This window comes from Megascapheus bottae, chromosome 12 (assembly GCF_031878675.1).
Source record: "Megascapheus bottae isolate mThoBot1 chromosome 12, mThoBot2.hap1, whole genome shotgun sequence".
Lineage (NCBI taxonomy): Eukaryota > Metazoa > Chordata > Mammalia > Rodentia > Geomyidae > Megascapheus > Megascapheus bottae.
Window position 1 is genome coordinate 54,500,003 of NC_143520.1, and position 15,350 is coordinate 54,515,352.

Consider the following 15,350-nt stretch of genomic DNA (forward strand, 5'->3'; position numbering starts at 1 on the left):
CTTCTAAGGCCCAAAAATGGACACAGTCATTTATAGAGGGTCCAATGAGCCAAACGCAATAAGAAGATGATCTCATGGCACCCACAGGCCCGAGCTCCAGGCATGTACTCTAGAGGCAGCTGAGAGGCCTCAGAAGCAGTAGGAGGCATTACCAGAAGAAGTACTATACAGACCAGAGCCACATGCTTGCTGCCTGAGACAGGGTGCAAGGGAGGGGCCGGGCCTAGGATGAGGCACTCAGCAACTGTCCAGGCAGGAGATGAACAAGGGACAGTAGTGGACTAGCACACAACCCAAATACATCCACTCACAGGCCTGTGCCACACCTCCCAAGCCAAAGCCCCAAATGCCCTCCTTTGTTCATAACCATTCACTAAGCCCCCACTTAGGGACAGGTGCAAGCGCAAGCCCTAAGTACACATGCATGGTCCTACCGAGACCAGAGTGAGAAGCAGAAGGATCACTGGGTAACTACCTAGGATCCATGGAGGGACACAAGACCTAGATCTGTGGCACCCTTGACCATGTGCCGTTGGCCATGCTTCACCCTCTGAGTCTCAGTATAGGTTTGAGCTAAGTAGAAATCTAGTTCGATAGGAAAGCAGAAAAAGATAAAAGGATGAGAACACTTCTTTCCCATGAATGTTTTCTGGGTCTTCCACTAAACGTTCTCCAAGCCTTCTATGAAAGCTTCTTCTCTCCTTGGTCAAAAAATGCTCTCCTGTGACAACTTGGAAGCAGAAACTAACAGACTGGACCAAGGCAAGATGGGTAGAACATCAGGACTGCTTTTAAGATGCAGGACTGAGGTCCCATTAGCAATAGGAATTGGACAGGTACTGAGCAAACAAGATGCTAAGAAAGCAGCCCTTAGTATCCCCAGACTGTGACAATTGCAGATTCTAAGAAGGCAGACCCAAAGAGGAAGGGTGGGGAAACATAGGCTTCCTGGGAACAGGAGAAACTGGCCAAGGAGGGAGGAGATGGAAGGTAGGCAATTTTCAAAGAGATCCAGAATGCCTGTCATGTTGCCCTGGCTTGCCATGGTAGGAGGGTCCCTAACTATTGCCCATGAGAAAGCAGCTGTGACACTAGGCAACTGCAGTTCCATGAAGTTCAGGCCAGCTAACTGACAGCCAACGCCATCCATATCCCACCAGCTGTCAGCCAACTGTCCAAGGCCACAAAGAGGGATTGAAGAGCTAGGGATGATAGCTTGGTGGGCCAGGGATAGTGGACCACATACAAGGATGGGGCACAGCAACCAAGCAGAGCGGACACACCAGGAGCAGGGAGGAGGGCATCTATGGGCTGGAGGCAGGGAGCTGGTCTCAGCTAGCTGTGGATTCTCCACTCACCTCCTCCTGCTCCTTAGGAGAAAGAAAATAGGCCTAGGCCAGGGCTGTTGGCTCCAGGCACCCACTGAGATTACCCAGTCATAGGGAGATAAGTACCAAGGGTCTGCCTGTGCTGCTATCCCTACAAGCTGGATGTATGAAGTCTTCCTAGCCCCAGCCAGTTATTAGTGAAGCTCTAATCTCTCCCTCTGCTGTGTGTGTGTGTGTTGGGGGAGGGGGGAAATCTGGCCAGATCTGGAGCTGGGAGAAAAGTGCTTCCTCCACACTTACCCACCTCCTCAGCCAGAAACCACAAGGAAGAGCAGTAGGACTGTGAGGGAGACGCAGGGAAAGGTCTCCTCCCCACCCCCCCACCACCATCACGTGGCTGCATCCTTAGGGAGGCTGCAGGTCTCAGCTGCAAAAGTCACTGTTTATAAACAACCACAAAGCCAGTAAAGGGGGGAGGGGGGGACGCGCCTATTCCCATCCCCCTCCCCCGGTCCCCACCCAGGCCCTCCAAGGGACACTTAGGGGTCTACCCTACCAGATCCTGCAATCTCAGATTTCAGAGTCGGAATTGGCAGGGGAAGTGGCGTCAGCAGCTGGCGTGATCCAATTCAATGAAGCAGAGGTGTTGTGTGATCTTGGGATAGAAACCTGACCGAAGGACACCCCCACCTCCCACCCCCCACCCCAATCCCTGTATTTCCTGCATAGTCAGGGTGTCCCAGGAAGCTCCATTCCCCCTCCCCCCGCGCCAACCGGGAGTCACTCTGGGCTAAGAGAGCTCGGGTTTCCTGCAGCGCCCTCCACGCCCCTCCCGGGGGCCAGCTTCCCACCCCGCCAGTCCGGGGCTCCCGAAGCCTGCGCCGCCACCCCCTCCCCGGCCGGCCGCCGGAAACGCGGAGCCCCAGCTGGGGCTGGGGGACCTCCTGCGGGGGCGCGCAGCCCTCCGCCGCCGGCCCGAGCTTCCAGGCCGCAGGAACCGCTCGCCAAGGAAACCCGATCCCTCCTTCAGCCTGCGGGGAACGAAGGTGAAGAAGCAGCGGAGGGGGGAGGACAGAACCGCGGGCGCCGGCACCGGTGGGCGGGGAAGGCGCCCCGGGAGTCCGGGGCGCGGATGGCCCCGGAGCTGAGAGAGGCTCCCTTCCACCACCCCGGCGCGGGCCCCGCCCGGACTGCCCGGGACGGGGGTCGCCACCTCGTCTCCCAGCCTCCCAGCCCCGGGCCACCGAGGCGGGCTAGCCGGGACCACTGGCCCCGGAGGCGCCCGGAACGTGGGCCGCCACGACTCCGCGGAGGAGCGGCGACGATACAAAGCGGCCGGGATGGGGGAGGGGGACCGCGGCGCCCGCCCCACCGGAGACCCGGTGTGGAGACGGGGGGCGCGAACCCGGGGAGGCGTCCGCGGTGCAGGGGGACACCGCCCGGGCCCCCCTGGGCAACCGTCGCACGGAGGTGACAGGGCCGGAGCCTGGGTGCAAGGGGACAGGTGGCCGGGGCCACGGCTCGCTCACCTTCTCCTGTGCACGGGTGAGCTTCTTCTGCACGTTGCTGGCGATCTTCCCCGCCGTCACCCCCTTGCTGCCCATCTCGGCCATCGCGGCGACCGCCTCGCCCGGTGACGGGCGCGGATCTCGCACCGGGAGGCCGTGCGCACCGCGCTCCCAGCCCCCAGCCCCAGCCGCGCGTCCGGCTCCGGGCTCCCGCTCCACGCCGCGCACCAGACAGCCCAGCCGACTGGCGGAGGCGGAGGCGGAGCGTGCGCCCGGCGAGCCAGCGAGCGAGCGCACGACGCGGGGACTGTGGGAGGGAGGACCGAGGGGTGGGGGGAGGACCGGGAGCAGGGGCGGGCCCCGGGCCGCGGTCAGCGCCCCCGACCCGCCCCCTCGGGACAAGACCCTGCCTTTTAAAGGGCCAGTCCTGGGGCGGGCGCCCGCAGAGCGCTCCGGGAGAGGACGGCACGTGCGGGGCGGGCGCCCGGGGCTGCGCCCAGCCGGGCTCCGCCGACGCCGGGGACGCCGCCCAGTGCCGGAGACTCGCCCGGCGGCCCTGATTCCGAGGCCAGCACGAGCCGGGTCCTCCTCCTAGTCACCTCCCCAAAGCCAAGGGAAGCGGGTGGACATCGAGGAGAACGTGAGGGAGATGTGTGCAGCCCTGGAGAAGCCCAGACCTTCCGCCAGCCGGCGCCCTGACTCCGACTCCCGCCCCGGGGCGTCTCCCTGTCTTTTCCGAGTTGCTAGTTTTGGTTTTTCTAGTTAGCGTGTAATTATCGTAACAACCACCTCCCACGGCAGCGCACTTCGCGTGTGCCTAGCACTGGGCTAAGCGACTTCATCTGCATTTTCTCATGTGGCGTCCAGACAGCCCTGGGAGGTCACTGTGAGTCCTGTTTTACCGAGGCCTGGCAGGAGACCTCGGTGCACAAACCACGGGTCTCCTGAACCCTGAATCCTGAATGCTGCCGCTGCATCGTCATCTCCTGAATTCCTTCTCTCTTCGTTATTAGGGGAGAGGCTCTGAGAACAAACCAGGGACACATCATAAATTCCAATATCTGGAAGGCAATTAGGTCCTGGACCCCAGTGGATACGAAATTCGTGGATGCTCAAGTTTCATGTTATAAAAACACATGGTATTTGCGTATATCTTCCTGTGGACTTTCATCTCTAGGTGACATAGAATACATAAAACATGCAAATGCTCTGAATAGCTGTGTTGTTGAGGAAATTGTAACAAGGAAAACCTTGTGCATATTCAATACAGATGCCATTTTTACCCTAAATACCTTTTATCTTGGAATACAAAATGGCAGGAAGGGGAAGCCTATTGTAATGGTATGAACAACACCCAAAAACCTATCAGGGGTGGAAGGACGCTGGGGAACGTGGATGCCTTGGAAGTGACTTAGAAGATTAGCCCTATGCTGAACAGAAGTGCAGGCTGCTGGAGGCACATTGCTTCATCTCCCAGGGCCCCTGCCTAGTACATAGACAGAAGCCAGCGGCTGTCATTTGTAGGATTGCCACAACATTCAGAGGAGCAGAGGCTACCTGGGGACAAAAGAGTCATACAGGAACAAGGTCCCTGTCAGACCCTCACCTTGCTCGGTGGACAAGCAGCAACTTGAGGCCCGGAAATGAAAGATCCAGCTTGAATTCACACAGGCCTCCTCTTTCTCTTTTCTAGAAGGACCTCCTGTGTGTCCTCTGGCTACTGTTAGATCGACTACTCTGCACTCTATACTGGCCTGTTTGTTCTTCTATTCAGTAAAAAGATAGACTGAGGCCCAGAAGCCAGTCACTACTGAGAATCACCTGGATAAACACATGACAGGCAGAGAACCAGTCCTCACAAACGCAAAGCACTGCATAAGCAGAAAATGTTCCATCAAAATATTATCCTAAGCTCATGTCTCATTTGGGAGTCCTGCAAATGCCCTGGCTTTCTAATGCAGCTTTCTCCTAAAAGTTCAGCATGCTTTCACCCCCACAGTTTCTTTCCTCCTCGTTTTATGACTGTCAACCATCCTCTGAAAGGGATTTCTGTCTAACACCCCTCAGAGAAAAATAAGAAAGGAGCAGATGTCAGATCCTATTACGGTCAGCCCCTGGACCAGTGGGACATCGTGCTATGCCGGACTTTGGTGTTTTAAAATAAAATGACAGAAAAATTGAAAGCAACAGAAAATGTTTATTAGCAGGGCAAGGTCAGCCATGACAGCACAGGAACTGAGGGGCCATTGTATAATCATTTAAAGCAACCATTGCAGAGATTATGCAGAAATAGAAATAGAATGTGTTAAGTGATGGGAAAACAGGACAGTTTACTTGAACTGTCTGTACAGCCATATGACAGTAAATTAAATGTGCCGGCTCAACTACTCAGAGGAACTATGCATCAAGAAAAGATTTAGATAGATGTGTTAGGGTCAAGCTAGTTTGGCTGATTTTGATTTTGCCCTTTCATTTCCTAAATATTCTGTAATTTGACACACTGCCTTCATAAAAAGAACCAAAGCTTTATTTTAAAAGAAAGTGATTCTTGGGCGGGGAGTTTGGCCTAATGGTAGAGTGCTCGCCTAGCATGCATGAAGACCCGGGTGTGATTCTTTGGTACCACTTTTTGTTGTTTTTCTGTTTCTTGCTTTTTTTATTTCTCAAAATGTTACATATTCTTTTGTTGTTGTTGTTCAGTCGTGAGGCTTGAACTACATACTTTTTTTGTCATTAGATAGAAATGTACTTTAAAAAGAGATCTATTAGGAACCAGGAGTTTGGCCTAGAGGTAGAGTGCTTGCCTACCATGCACGAAGACCCAGGTTCAATTCCTCTGTACCACATATATAGAAAAAGCCAGAAGTGGTGTTGCGGCTCAAGTGGTAGAGTTCTAGCCTTGAGAAACCCCAAGGATAATTCAAGCCCCAGGACTGACACACAAAAAAAGAAAGAGACAGAGACAGAAAGACAAAGAGACAGAGAGATCTATTACACCAATGATGATGATGATGATGATGATGATGATGATGATGATGATGATGATGGGACACAAGTGTGAATGGGGACTGTCACCCTGGTGTCTGTGGCTCAAGCCTATAATCCTAGCTCCTCCAAGGCTAAGATCTGACAATCAAAGCTCAAAGCCAACCCATGCAGGAAAGTCCGTGAGATTCTCATCTCCAATTAGACCCCCTAAACTGGAAGCAGAACTGTAGCTCCATTGGTAGAACACTTGGCTAAGCAAAAAACAAAGAACAGCATCCAGGCCCCAAATTCAAGCCCCAGTACATGTACAAAGAAAAAAAAAAGGAGGAAATAGCAGAAGGGAGGAGGAGAAATGAGAGAAAGAACGAGGATCTGAAGAGGGTCCAAATAAATTATATGTGGTATGTTAATGAAAATAGTAAAACAAAGACTGAAATGAAACATAAGGTGAAATGAGCAAACTCATTTCTACAGGACATTATGCAGGAAACCACATAAAATAGAATAGAAAAAGCTCAGATTCAGAGCAGGCCTGCTTGAAGAAATGATGCTGGTTTGCTTATTTGTTTGCTTGCTCTACCACTTGGGCCACAGCACGACTTCTCATTTTTTCTGTATATGTGGTATTGAAGAATCTAACCCAGGGCTTCATGCATGCTAGGCAAGAACTCTACCACTAGGCCACACTCCTGGACCCGGAATTTGTTTTTAATCAATAGTATTTTAGATGTTCAGAGGAATTAGGCCTTTAGATTACTCCGCTAAAAGTATCTTCCTTTAGTCTGTTTGTGTGTGAATGCCTAGAGCCCCGTATAAGTTGTCCATTTATATTTTATGTCTAGTTGTATTTTAGATCTAACTTTCACATAGAAAAGAAAACCCATACAACTGTCTCTCTGAATTTGGTTTACTTCACTTAACATGATTTGTCTTAGATCCATTCATTTCCCTACAAATGACATAATATCATTCTTTCAATAGATGAGTAAATTTCCATTGTGTATCCACACCACATTTTTTGATCATCTTATTGTAGAGCATCTGGGCTGTTTCCATAACTTCGCTATTGAGGATAGTACAGCAACATACATGGATATCTTTATAGTATCCTCTGACTTATAATGTTCTGTGTAGATGCCCAAGAATGGTATGGCCAGATCACAGGGAAGTTTTGCTTTGTTATTTGAGAAACCTCTATATCGCCGTCTACAGTGGTTATACTAGTTTACATATCCCTACATCATTTGTTGTTCTAAATCTCAATATTGGGCAATCTAATTGGGGTAAGATGGGAATCTCAATATTACTTTGCAGTACCACTTTGCATGTGGTACCGAGGAATCAAACCGGCGTCTTTGTGCATGCTAGGCAACCACTCTACCAGTAGGCCAAACTCCCGGCCCAGATATTTTACCTTTTATAAGATGTATTGATGGTAAACATCTTCTCCCAGTCTGTTGGTTGTCTTTCTAGTTTAGTAACTATGTTTTTTGCTGTGTAGAAACTTTTATTATGATGTAATCTTACTTGTCAAGTTTCTCAATGAGTATGCGTGTGTGTGCGCGCGCGCGCGCACACACACACACACACGTCCTTGCTGGTTCTGAGGCCGGAACTTGGGGCCTAGGTGCTATCCTGGGCTTTAATGCTCAAGGCTAGCACTCTACCACTTGAGCTCCAGCATATTTTTTATGGTAAGTCCAATTTGAGAACACTTGTAATGAGGAGATGGGACCAATATGCCATTGTTATATGGTTTCTCATTCTGAGAGATAACCCTAACACATCCTTAATTTTACAGATAGCTTCAAGCTAGTCTATCTTGAGTGCCACTAAACCTTACCTATATGTATGAATAGGGAGTGTCCAAACTGGAACATTTTTTTTGCCAGTCCTAGGCCTTGAGTTCAGGGCCTGGGCACCATCCTTGGGCTTTCTCAAGGCTAGAGCTCTACCACTTGAGCCATAGCACCATTTCTAGCTTTTTTCTATGCATGTGGTGCTGAGGAATCAAACCTGGGTCCTCATGCATGCTAAGCAGGCACTCTACCACTAGGCTAAACTCCCAGCCCTGAACTGAAACATTTTAAGTGAAAGGGAACAATAATTACACCAAGAAAGTAGGCATAGACCAAGAGTATTCCAGGCTAGGGGTAGAAGTTAAGAAGAGATACCAGCCAAAGACATGTAATTCAGTCTGTTATTGGGTTGGTTCTGAGCATTCGTAACTGCTTATTTTTCACCATGCCTGTTCATCTTCCCCAGACATGTCCATTCTCCCCAGGCCTGTCCAGTTCGGTTGCTTGTTTATTTGGTTGGCTTTGAAGTGTTTCTTGTAGGGAATTTAGATTCCCATTCCAAGAACCATCTGGAAGACTCTTTCTCCCTCCCTTCCCCCCCACTCTTTCTCTCTCTCAGTGACCGTAAGTCCTACAGGAAGTATTTAGTGAATAAGTTACTGGCTACCAATTAGTTCTGAGAATGTTAACAAAGCTTTTAGCTATAAATAAGTGGGTTCTTTCCTTTTGATATCAGAAAGTCTCCAAGAACAACAACAATAAAAATCACGATGACTGGGGCTGGGAGTTTGGCCTAGTAGTAGAGTGCTTGCCTAGCATGCATGAAGACCCAAGTTCAATTCCTCTGTACCACATACATAGAAAAAAGCCGGAAGTGGTGCTGAGGCTCAAAGTGGTAGAGCTCTAGCCTTGAGAAAGTCCAAGGACAGGGTTCATGCCCTGAGCTCAAGCCCAGGACTGGCAAAAAAAAAAAAATTACGATGACAACTTGTCTGTGCTGCATATACCAACTCCCATGCAGTCTCTGGTATGCCTAGAAAGCTGGGAGTCAGAAGACATCCTGTCAGACTTAGGGTCAGAGACACTAATCAGTCATACTGATTAGCCATGATGGCTCTGGGCTCTAAAATTGAGATCAAGAAAAGAGAAGAGATGGGGACAAAGAGAGACAGAATGAACACGATTGCTTGAAAACTTGATCCCCCTCATGTCTATGTCCTGCCTACTCTCACCTCTAATTATCCAGTCTGTTATGATTATATCTCATGAAAGTTCATGGGTTGAAGTTTAGATTCCTCATTTTTGGTTTTTTTTTTTTTTAGAAAGCAGTATTACCAGGCCAATCAAAAGTAAACTTAAGCTGCCTTGGCCCCAGGCTATGGGAACTTGTTAACTGGTAGCTATTATTATGATATCTAATTCCCAACCTAGCATGTGGCCCATATTTTTAGTGAGACACTGTAAGCTGACCTTTGCCAGCTTTACAGATGGGTAAACAGAGGTGCAGAAAAGCAAACAGTCCTTTGCCCTGTACTCCTTCAATACCTCATTTCTTAGTTCCTACAGAAATAAGATTCCAGTCTTGGGCAATGCTCACTGGAAATGCACTATAATTATCTTTCTGTTATCTATCCAAAAGCATGGCTTACTAAACAAAGAACAGAGATGGATTATATGGTGTGTTTTGAAATGTTGCTGGAGTTTCATTAATCTATGAACAAGTTAACAAACTCTGGGACGAGGATACTTTAATTCTTAAAATATACATGTTGTTTGTAAGATACTAGACTCCCTTTGCAAAACAGTTTCAGGATGTATAAAAAAAGCCAGGTGTATATCCTCAATGGAATTTTGTTTATCTCTTAAGAAGAGTGGTATTACATCGTTGGCAAAGAAATAGAAAGACTTGGGGGGAAAAATTGATGTTAAGTAAGACAGGCCCAGAGAGACAAGGGACAAATGTTTTCTCTCATATGTGGAAGCTAGAACTAACTTATAAAATGTACTAGTAAACACTTCGGGATTTCATGCATGTGTATACAAATGTACTAACCAATATATAGTACTTTCAGGTGATAACACAAATGGTATAATTCCTTAGTAAGGGTAACTCATAGTCCTAGTTGGCAGGTAGGGAGGTAGGGTCAAGGGGAGATAAGTTGACGAATGAAGGGAGGAAGGGGGATACATTCATAAAATTTAATGTATATCCTACAAAATTAAGCAAGTTGAGGGGAAAGGTGAGAATGGAACAGAAGGAGGAGAATGATGTAGGGGTGACATCAATCAAGATGTATTATATTCATAAACTGATTTGTTGGATGGTAACTTCTTTGTACAACTACTTAAAGATAATAGTATATTTTAAAAGCCTGAGATGCATTTGAAACCCTGTTTTAAAGTGCAGTGCTGATGCTTAGGACAAGCAAAAGAATGAAATGTTAACAATCAATATTAGTGTATAATGCTGAGTTGGTTAAGTAATTTAATTGCTAAATTTTTATTTACCTATAATTTGAATAATGAACTACCATGATAGTCCATAAAAGGAATTTCAAGTTTTGCAAAGGTTTCCCTTCCAAAGATATCATTATGAAAGAGGTGATCACTCAGATGAAACTTCCTGATATTCATCTAACAAAGGACTTTATCCAGAGTGTGTAAGGAATTGTAAGTCAATAATGAAAAGTAAACAGTCTATTAAGATAAACACCTACATAAATAAGCCAGTGTCTCATGCCTGTAATTTCAAGTATTCAGGAGCTGAGCTATGTGGATTGCCAGTTAAAGCCAACACAGGCAGGAACTCTTCTCTCCAGTTAACCAGCAAAAAGCTGGCAGTGGAACTGTGGCTCAAGTGACAAGAGTACTAGCTTTGAATGGATAGCACCGATTTCAAAAACCAGTACCAGCATGGATAGATAGATGATAGACAGAGAGAGAGAGAGAGAGAGAGAGAGAGAGAGAGAGAGAGAGAGAGAGAGAGAAAGGGAGAGATGGAGAGAGGGAGAGAGGGAGAGGGAGAGAGAAGAGAGAGAGAGAGAGAGAGAGAGAGAGAGAGAGAGAGAGAGAGAGAGGGAGAGAGGGAGAGATGGAGAGAGGGAGAAAGGGAGAGGGAGAGAGAAAGAGAGGGATGAATAGTCAGGCTCAGCATTTTTGTCCATAAAGGAAATGCAGATCAAAACAATGAGGCTTTCTTCACCCCAGTAAGAATAGCTATCATGAAGAATATGAACAGCAGCAAGGGCCAGGAGTTTGGTCTAGTGGTAGAGTGCTTGCCTAGCATGCATGAAGACCAGAGTTCGATTCCTCAGTACCGCACACGTATAAAAAGTCAGATGTGGTGCTCAAGTGGTAGAGCTCTAGACTTGAAAAGGCCCAAGGACAGAGCTCAGACGCTTAGTTTAAGCCCCAGGACTGGCAAAAAAAAAAAAATACACATATATATTAACAACAACAAATGCCTGCAGGGATGTGGGAGGGAAAGAAGCCCAATTACACTGTTGGTGAGAATGTAAACTAGTATAAACAATATGTAAGGCAATTTGGAGATTCCTCATAAAACTTAACCTAAAACCTTTTTTGTGTGTGGGTCATAGGGCATCAGGGACAGGCCTAGGCACTGTCCCTGAGCTCTTCAGCTCAATGGTACAGCCCTACACTTTGAGCCACAGCGCCAATTCCAGTTTTCTATTGGTTAATTGGAGATAAGGGTCTCATGGACTTTAGAACCCTGGCTAGCATTGATCCTCAGATCTCAGCCTCCTGTGTAGCTAGGATTACAGGTGTGAGCCACCATGCCTGGCTAGCATAAAACCGTATGATCCAGCCATATCCTTCCTGGACATTTATCCTAAAGATCACAAGTCATAAGGTGATAAAGACATCAATATGTTCATTGTTGCATTATTCACTATAGCCAAGTTATGAAAACAGCCCAAATGCTCTCAATGGATGAATGGATTAAGAATGGATGAATGTGCTATACAATGAAATTTTAGTCATCTGCTGGGAAGAATAACATGTGATTCACAGGAAAATGGATGGACCTGGAAAAAATTATATTAAGTGGAATAAGTCAGAATCAGAGAGATGAATGTAGAAGTTGTCCCATATGTAGAAACTATAAATATATATGAAAACATAGTCAGGATCATATGCAAACAAACTGACTAAAGTACAGTATACATAAGGGAGGATTCCAATGGTGTAACTCCTTTGAAAACTAACATAACACACACACACACACACACACACACACATACACACATGCATATACAGATAGATAGATAGATAGATAGATAGATAGATAGATAGATAGATAGATAGATAGATTGCAAGTGCTAGGGGCTGAACTCAGGTCCTGGGCACTGACCTTGGGCTTTCTAAAAGCTTTCACTCTACCACTTGAGCCACAGCACCACTTCCAGCTTTTTCTGTGTATGTGGTACCAAGGGATTAAACTCAGGGCTTGGTTCATGCTAGACAAGCATTCTACCACTAGGCCACGTTCTTGGCCCCTAATTTATAATTTATCAAAATGAATGCCACGGATGGAATATGGTCAGGAAGGAATTGTATTCATCCACCATTCCTCTCTCCATGCATTTTTATAGTAGTGACACCTGAGAGGAGAGCTTTAGAATAGTATACAAGATACGTACTAAAAGGAACAAAGAAAGCACTCTAAAATATGCATATGTATACAATCAAACTTACTAAAGTATGGTGTTTACAGGGGTAGATTCCAATGGTGCAACTCTTTTGAGTGTGTGTGTGTGTGTGTGCGTGTGTGTGCCAGGTGCCAGAAGCTTGGGCTCTTGCTTGGCTTTTTCCCACAAGGTTGGCAATCTACCACACCTCCATTTCCAACTTTTTAACTGGTGAAGTAGAAATAAGAGTATTTTAGATTTATCTTGCCTTGGCTAGCTTTGAACTGAGTTCCTCAGATCTCAGCTTCCTGAGTAGCTAGATTATAGGCCTGAGACATAGATGCCTGACTAGCGCTTTCTTAAACTCTTCCGATTCAATCCAAGCAAAACAAGTGAGTCTCCTCCATCATCCCCCACCTAGAAAGCTGTGCTCGCCTGTTGCAGACAGCCAATAGCACCTTCACAGCATGGAAAGCCTTTCTGTTATGGTGAGGGAGGGATGCTCCAGGATCTAGTTTTGCCCTGACCATTTCACTGTCCCTGGTCTTGGTCAGCATTAGGAGAAGAGTTCAAGGCATTTAGGAAAACAATAATTTCCTACTCAGACACTACGTGGACAATTTGGTGACACTATGAAGACAGAAGTTCAGTTGCCCTACCTTGGATAGGATGCTGCTTGAGAGCCATAGCCTTCAACTCTGGCCCCAGACGGGAGACCCCCACGGTCCTTACTTTAAGCCTGGTCACAGATTAGGCACTTGGAAAACATATGCTCAATGTTGCCTTTGGAACTATGAGCATGGTCCATCCCAGCACAGACCAGGTGTGCAGCACTGGAGCAGGGCTCATTGGTGAGCAGTCACTTTGGTCCGGTGTCTCCTGCTTGTCTGTCTTGGCACATTTATCCCATTCTCATTATCTCCTCTCTCTCTTATGGACACTGGCTGCCGAAGGTCTGTGTTGGACCAGGGTCTTTATGTCATTGACTGTTTAACTCACTTTTCTCATGCTGTCCAGTACTGCTTCTATAGCCAGCATCGTCTACCGCTGACTAAGTATAGGATACCAGGAGTTGTGAGTGCTCTGGGCACATGGCTGGATCTCTCCCTGGGTGCAGTGGCACACAGAGAAGTACATTCACCAAAATGCAGGTGGCTAGCGCCACTCTCACGGTGAAATCATGTTTTCCACACTTGCTATTTTTACAGAGGAGGACACAGAACATAATAATTGTTTTTGTTCATTCTAAGTAAACATCTGACAATGTCCAATTCAAAGGGCTCTGTCCCCACAAAACAACAATGCTGCCTTAAATACAAATGATTAAGAGATCCACATTTCACCCCATAATCCTGACTGTGCCAGAAATTTTTCAAGCCCTGACTCCACCAGTGGGTCAGTTACTTCTTACTGGCTTCTGTTTCTTAGAAAGCTCTGGTCCTCCCACTTGTCTCTTCTCCAGTTCTCGATTCAATAGGATGCTGGCAGTCTCTGGCTCCTTACATCACTCATATGGCTTCATCACTCAGCTGTCCCAGAGCATGGGAGAAACATTAGCCATCCCCAAGACAGGCTTTGGGATGCTCAGTGTTGGTGGGTAGCTCAGGCAGGTGGACAGACACTAGGAATTGTTTTGCCTTTTCTTCCATGTTGGAGCAGCCCTCTGTGGCTTCCTCTGCTCTACTGGCCAGAGAAGAGGGGTAGAAGTTTCTCCTGCCTTCTGCATGGTGGCAGAAGAAAGCAGGGGCTCCTCCATCCTCTCACACCTTCATGGCATTTCTTCTGCCACACTCTCCTTGTCCGCAGAGATGGCCCTGGGGGGAGGGACTTATGGGGAAACCTCGATTCAGGTTCTCTGGTCAAGCCTTGCATCAAATCAGCTGGTTTATGAACAAGACCACATTTGTTATGGTCAAAAGCCAAGGACTCTGGGGCCGGGAATTTGGCCTAGTGGTTAAAGTGCTTGCCTAGCATGCATGAAGACCCGGGTTCGATTCCTCGGTACCACATACATAGAAAAAAGCCAGAAGTGGTGCCTGTGGCTCAAGTGGTAGAGCTCTAGCCTTGAGAAAGTCCAAGGACAGTGCTCAGGCCCTGAGCTCAAGCCCAGGACTGGCAAAAAAAAAAAAAAAAAAAAAAAGCCAAGGACTCATCTATTCTTTGAGGCGATGAAAGCAGGGAGCTCATTTGCTTGAACAAAGAAGGGTAGAAGTAACGGAAAATGGGAACATATAAGCATTGATTCACATTTCAATACTGGAATTTATTATATAATATAATAATGTCATAAACATTACAAGTAACTATAATTGTAAATGAGAGCTTATGAACAACCCAGTATGAGTGTTGATAAGTAATAATAAAAAAAATCCCATTAAGCAGTAGAAACCTTGGGCTCTCCTAGCAGAGATTTACAATAGAGCAAAACCTAGATACATAAGGCCATATAGTATGATGCTAAATGAAAGGATCTCAGGTTATAGAAACAAAAGCCATATAATGAGTGATTGTTGTCCTTAATGTACTATGTTATCTCTTATTTCTTTTGCTGTCCCTTGGTCATCTCATATTGTTACAGTATTTTACCTTGTTATCTGATATATTGTATATATGCTTATTTGGTCATTTGAAACAGGATAGGGAAGGGGGGAAAACAAGATGAGGGGTGGGGTTGGGGGAGGGAAATGGGGACCAAGACGTGAGAAAAGGTATCAATGTTTGTGAAGTAATGCACCTTCTATCTGGTGAATATAATATAACCCTTCTATTAATTACAACAAAAATATATGAAAAAAATCCCATTGAGTTCAGAATCAAAGGTAGCTTTAAGTCAATCCTGACACACAAGCAGCAGAACCTCTCAGAACAGCACTCACTGAGCACTAAACCTAATTCTGGAGACACATACAAAGGTGAATATACAGGTTCCTATGCACAGAAAACCCTGCTCTGGAAGGAGACAAAAATTTGGTGATGGGCCGGGAGTTTAGCCTAGTGGTAAAGTGATTGCCTAGCATGCACAAAGACCTGGGTTCAATTCCTCGGTACCACATACACAAAACAAGCCAGAAGTGG

The 15,350-nt window shown here is 46.8% G+C and overlaps 1 protein-coding gene across 6 annotated transcripts in view; it reads right to left on the reverse strand.

Moving 5' to 3' along the window:
* The window catches only part of Bin1 (bridging integrator 1), a 59,975-nt gene extending 56,879 nt beyond the window's left edge, over positions 1–3,096 (reverse strand). For 2 of the 6 annotated variants that reach the window (XM_090342981.1, XM_090342982.1), the window contains exon 1: positions 2,858–3,095. In XM_090342981.1, coding sequence (XP_090199107.1) covers positions 2,858–2,941 — 84 coding nt within the window. In that variant the 5' untranslated portion in view covers positions 2,942–3,095. Of the gene's footprint in view, positions 1–1,884; positions 1,960–2,857 lie in introns of those variants that run through there. The other 4 variants (XM_090342985.1, XM_090342984.1, XM_090342980.1 and 1 more) reach the window with 3 other exon arrangements.
* Positions 3,097–15,350: the final 12,254 nt, after the last annotated feature.